General features: G+C 37.9%; 2 protein-coding genes across 2 annotated transcripts in view; both read left to right on the top strand.

Moving 5' to 3' along the window:
* The first annotated feature begins 3429 nt into the window (after positions 1–3429).
* On the top strand, positions 3430–4677 carry SARC_01568 (hypothetical protein). Its single transcript, XM_014304673.1, has one exon. The coding sequence runs from the start codon at positions 3519–3521 to the stop codon at positions 4374–4376; it is 858 nt and encodes a 285-aa protein (XP_014160148.1). The 5' UTR covers positions 3430–3518; the 3' UTR covers positions 4377–4677.
* A 1196-nt stretch (positions 4678–5873) lies between these two features.
* SARC_01569 (hypothetical protein) overlaps positions 5874–6295 on the top strand; it is a 6276-nt gene continuing 5854 nt past the window's right edge. The window contains exon 1 of the mRNA XM_014304674.1: positions 5874–6050. Within this exon, the coding sequence (XP_014160149.1) occupies positions 5937–6050 (114 nt within the window). The 5' untranslated portion in view covers positions 5874–5936. The remainder of the gene's footprint in view (positions 6051–6295) is intronic.

Genomic DNA, 6295 nt, shown 5'->3' on the forward strand with positions numbered 1-6295 from the left:
GTATACGTAAATATAAGTATATTTATATATATATGCGTGTGTGTGTATGTATATATATATATATATATATGTATATATATAAATATGTGTGTGTGTGTGTGGTGGGTGGGTGGGTGGGTGGTGTGTGGGTGGTGGTGGTGTGTGTGTGTATATGTATATATATATATGTGTGTGTGTGTATGTATGTATGTATATATATATATATATCATACATTTAAATTTTAAATGTGTGTCTAAACGTGTGAGTGTGTGTGTATATATGTGTGTGAGTATTATGTGTGTGTGTATTTATGTGTGTGTGTATATATGTGCGTGTATATATATATATATGCGTATGTTATGTATGTGTGTGTGTGTGTGTGTCGATATATGTGTGTGTGTGCGTCTGTATCTATCTATATATATATTATGTATATCTATATATATTCTATATATATATATGCCTCTGTGTGTGTGTGTGTGTGTGTGTGTATCTATATATGTGTGTGTATCTATGTGTTAGTGTGTGTGTATGTATTAGATAAACGGCTATGTGGTACACAGAAGTGAACAAACTAATTTAGTCATAAAAATTCATGCAAGATATAATACTAGTGCCTGGTTAGAATATCATATCTGAAGCACATTCCTCCGTCGATACTATACAATAAATAACAATTTCCGTGATCTTTTTCAAACACAATATACGATTCCAGCAGTCCCATTATATATACGTACGACATAAAAATAACTATAGTGCTACTGACAGAAGTTTGCAATTAAAGATAACTTCGCATATGCTTTTAATGCAACCTCCGCGGCAAAATCAAATTGACATTCGATACTGGTCCCGATTTGTGTAAATACACCATTGATCACATCTGATTTAAACTTGTGGCTTCGTTTAGAAAGATACTAGCAGACTTATTCCTTCCATATCCTGGACGATACTGTATACTACTTCACATGCCCAACATAGCCTATCAATATTCCTGGGATGTTAATAACATATAAACCAAGCGCAAACTCAGCAACAAAAGCGATACTCTGCCAACATGGCTTACTTTAATATCATTGAACCGTTCTTTCCATTTCCTCCTTTGAAATAGCCCAGACTCCATATTCACAACTCTGCGCTAAGAAACGTTTATCAAAATGCATTATATCTTATAAATACATATGATAAAGGTCCAAGTCTCTTCCACATGATCAACGAATATGTTTCTTTTGCTCAAATACACAACACCTAATTATAAATATGCACACATCTGTAAAAATACACCGAGGGGTTTTTTTTCAAAAACAGATTCTTCAATGATTTTTTTTTAATCACCTCAATACGTTTTTCTTCAAAAGTCAGAAACTGTTTGAATAATTTTAAATTCATGTCAAACGTATATATTCTAACGGCCCAATTGTTGACACTGCGGGTGTATGATTGGAGCCACGAGGTCCTCAGTGTCGATATCTGTTTCACAAAGTGACCGTTAATTTCATATACTAGGTAGATTGTTTTTCAGTCATTCTGCCCATAAAAACGTTTTATGTATATAGATGTATACACTATGTGAAGAGTCATATCTGGGCCTGGGCGCCTGGCCCATGGCCCCAAAACCCAAGCCCCAGCCCCCAGGGGCCCAGGAGGCCAGGACCTTCCTCAGTTTTTATAAATACTCTCTGAGATACTCACTTGGTCACTATTTTTAAAAATATCTATAAATACGAGAGAGAGAGAGGAGATACTCACTTGGTCACTAATTTTTAAAAAATATCTCTAAATACTCGACTCTCTATCTACTACTCTCTACTATTCTCTCTCTCTACTAGAGTATAGAGAGAGCGAGAGAGAGAGAGCGAGAGAGAGAGAGAGAGACTGAGTCACTGCGTCTGAGAGACTTAGACGGTTTCGGTGTGCTCCTTTGTTTTAGGGTTTATTTTGAGCCCAAAATATATGAGGTCGGGGGGAGGGAATAACAAACTACAATATCTACTTTGAACCCTAGAGTTTTGCCCTAGAGTTGTTTGTGGAATTTACATTTTCAAACCCTAAGATTGTTGTAATTGAAAAAATATTGTTTGATATTTTACCGAGTGTTTGGGATTGTAAATAGTATAGGTCTAGAGAGCTCGATTATTCTTCAAATTGTTTACGACATCAATTAATAGGGGGCCAATATGTATTATATTGGGTCAAAATGTGCCTATATGTGTACAAAATATATTATTCCAGTTCGACATACACGATATAGTGGGCCAATATGTATTATATTGGGTCAAAATGTGCCTATATGTGTACAAAATATAGAAGTACAAAATGCACCAAAAATCCAAAAGTCCAAAACAAAGTAGTCTGAACCGCCTTTAAAAAAAAAGAAGAGAGAGACCGAGACCGAGCGAGGAGTCAGAGGACACTCTCTAGTAGTCCACTAAATACTACTCTCTACTACTAGAGTTTACTACTACTCTACTCCATCTCTACTAGAGAGAGAGAGAGAGGCCAGAAATTGCAGATATTTTTATTCATTCTGTGAAGCAACGTTATTGCTTGACTCCATGAGTCATGAGTCATCATGTGTTTGACAATGAGTCATTATTGATATTGTTGAATGCCAAAAGTTGATTGGCCATCCATGACTCGTAAATCCAAAAAAGGATTTAATAATTTAGTTTTTTAGGAAGAATGAATACCTTCCCTACCGCCACCGGTCAGCAGCGGGCAGCCGGTGACTCTGTGAGCCTGACACCGATGCTGCTTATTTACTCATACTGCTGCTAAATGTTAAAATACGCCACTGAACTCTGAACTTCTGAACTTCTGAAGTCTGAAGTCAGAAGTAAGACCTCACATGACTCATGAGTCACTCAAGAGTCAAGCATCTGACTGTCTGAGTCTCTGAGACTCCTATAATATCTATTTAAAGTTATAAACTATATAGAATATAGTCCAAAAAAAGTACAGGACTGCTGGTCTGCAGCGGTGCAGTCATGTAAGTTTGTAACTCGTGACTTTGTGAGTAAATATTTACTTGATTCCATGAACGGAATGTATTTTGTTTTGTGGTTTTTGTTATTGTTTTTACCTTTTAGGGTTTACAAAACTGCCTCCTTCTTGTTCAAGCGAAATAGGACATACAGCAAAGGCCAGATGGTTTATCCTATATGTATGTCTCACAGTTCGTATGGCCCAGTCCCCCGACAGCCCCTGGGTCTAAGAAATCGGGGTCCAGGTTTGTGCTCGGGTATATTAAATAAAAAGGTCAAAAACAGGTGATGAGTCATAGCTCAGTCGGCACTCCAATTAAAACCTTCCATGGCTCTTATTGGAGGATCAAATGAAGAATGGTTTAGGAGGTTTTATCACACATGTATTGTTTGTTTTGTTTTTTAAAACAAAATGTAAATATACATACATATGTAGGAGAATTCAAAATATGTATTCTCTTGTATAGGGTGGCACGCCCGGAGGCTGGAGGCCATCTTCGTGTCTCTTACCATAGGGCATAGGGTATGTATTTACAACAGTGACCCGAGGGTCATTGATGTGTATTTATCTACTGTCGTTTTACAAACAATATTATATATATATATATATATATATATATGCGCCGGGTACTAAACATCGGTATATAAACGTCATGCCGAGGATATTCCATAAACGGTCACAATCGTATACGGGGCCTTTGTGCAAAGAAGGACATCGCCACCCCCACACTACACTATTGATCGCTAGCAGTCGAGGTGCTGACATAAGTGTAAATCCCGAACAGGCAGGTAATACTTCCGCGATGATAGGCGTCACATTTTCCGGAACACGGAGTACCGCTGACTACCAAACCAATTTCGTGACTAATTCAAGTGTCACATCTGCCAAACTTAGGAAGGCATCAAATATTAAATCTACAATGTCAAGTGGGGTTTCAAAAACAATCACAGCACCTTTAGGTAAACAGATTAAGGGTGCTTATAGGAAGATAGTGAAGTCTGTGCGTAGGGTTTCGGCCGAAGCACCAACTACAACTGCCGGCTCCAACAGTAACGAGTGCAGGACCCATGACAATGACAATCTAACTGAGCTGCATTTGAGCTATGAGGATATCACAACCGATGCTGCAGCAGATCACCTTTTCGATTCGAATATGTCATCAAGAAGACCTATATGCGTGATAGAAGCACTTGAAACTCTGGTGAATAGCTGCGACAAACTACTGAGGTCCACAAAGCAGCTTGTAAACGTGACAGCTGCTTCAGAAGACAAATCGTCGAATGATGTAGAAACAAGAAGAGTGTATTTGATGCGCTTAGTGTTCGTGGGGACTATATTATTTATAACGTATATTGCAGCAGTCTGTATCGCTGAAATTCAATTGAACTGGTATCTGTCACGCCTCACAGACTAGAGACGTATATGCTATTAACAATCACTAATATAACTGGTCTGCATGTAAGGTATACAATCTTTTATATACGTTTAAACAAGAAAATCAACATAGCGCCCATTTTTATCATAACTTATTTAGTGCGATCATTATAGAGTTCTTATATTAAATTATAGCTTCTAGCCTTTTGTCACCACTTAAGGCTTATCCATAGCTCGTGTGCATACCTGAAGGCTGAAGCGTGTGCACTGAACGCACGACATAAGAAAATTTTCAACAGGAAAGTAGAAACCCTGAATTTGAAGGATCAAATAAAAACCCCAAAAAAATCAATCGACCGACACGAGTTTGTTATGTTTTGTTTTGTTCGTGGAACTGCGAAAAGCTGGGGAATGGGGATGTCCAGAGCCCCAGAGTTCCAGACCTGAGAGTCTGAGACCACAGTCAGTCAGTCACAGTGTGAGTGACCCAGTCGCCAGTGCCCAACTGGCAGGAGTAGCTGACCTGCCCGCTACTGTTACAATACATATGTACTCCACTTATCGTTATTTACTCCGTTCTCTCCGGGTAGACGGCAAAAAAATATTGGCTGTCCAACTCCGGGCTGTCCTTCGTCCTTTTTTTAAAAAACCTGAACACAGTCAACACACAATTTGTCCACAAATGTTCTTTTAAGTTTTTTCAGAACCAACTTCAAAGTTTTTAGTTTCTTTTTTTTAACATAAATATAGTAACTTGTGAAAATTTACTACCCGCCGGGCGGTAATTTCTCGGTCTAAAATTAAAAAATTGTAATACTTACAGTACGGAAATTGGTTTGTTTTTTTACTAAAATAGATACAATTGAATCGCTGACGGGTGAGCTTTGGCTCCAAGTCTCCATCGTGGGAACTTTGGGACATTTCGTTAAGTTGTTTGTCACACGAAATTTGTTCTTTTTTTAGGAGGCTATGCGGAATTGCGTTCAATTTTTAGAAGGCTATGCAAATTAACTTGATGAGTATAAGAAAACAAAAACAAAACAAAAAAACCGCCCCCGAAATGGTCCGAAAGGCCCAACCATCCAGTCACTGAGTGGGCTGGTAAGCAGTAACTGGTATCTGGTAGCTGGTTTCATATTCAGCCAAAAAATAGATACTATTGTCGTTTCTTTTTCAAAATTTGGAAACTTCCTAATAAATACAAGTGCATCAATACACTATATAAATGTCCGCAGATGAAAATATTACAATCGACTTCAAATCCTGGTACATTAGCGAATCGAATCCTACTTTAAAAATCCTGATTATAGATTTCTTTCCTGTGTTTTAGGACCTTCTAAGAAAACGGGATTTCGTTTGCGATTCGAAAAACGCCAATATCATATCAGATTGTATTTATAATTTACAAGAAGGGTATAATCAGATCGAAGAAGAGTATGTTTATTTTCCCCCAGACAGGTTGGCCCTTGTCAAGGCGCTCCCAGCGTCTTTGTACGACTTACTCCTCGTAGATATTTAACCTTCATACTAATGTAGTGGCATCGTGATAACTACAACTTACGTAGACCAAGACATAAGTTTTCTCCCTATTCTTTTCAACATGCCTTTCGGATTTGATATTTCGGGAACTGGCGACATGCGTGTCGATATCAAGAACGCACTCGAGATGGTCGAGCAGTGGAAATTGGGTTTCAAAAAGCAGGCCAACTGGAAGGTATAGTGCAATGGGTGTGGTGTTCTTGTATAACGCACTGCTTCTCACCATTATAAATCATCGAAAGTGTTCGGCTTCCCAGTTGTATTGTCGTCTATTGTGTGTATAGAATGCCTCTTCTCAGAATGTGGAGAGTTGAGTATACCTCGCACTATACAAAACATGCCATATATTTGACTGAATAGACCATTATATTTATACATATATATATATATATATATATATATATATATATAGTATGTATG

The sequence above is a fragment of the Sphaeroforma arctica genome (assembly GCF_001186125.1).
Source record: "Sphaeroforma arctica JP610 unplaced genomic scaffold supercont1.64, whole genome shotgun sequence".
Lineage (NCBI taxonomy): Eukaryota > Ichthyosporea > Ichthyophonida > Sphaeroforma > Sphaeroforma arctica.

Excerpts from the sequence above, each read along its gene's own strand:
- SARC_01568 (XM_014304673.1), top strand. The coding sequence starts at position 3,519 with ATGTGTATTTATCTACTGTCGTTTTACAAACAATATTATATATATATA.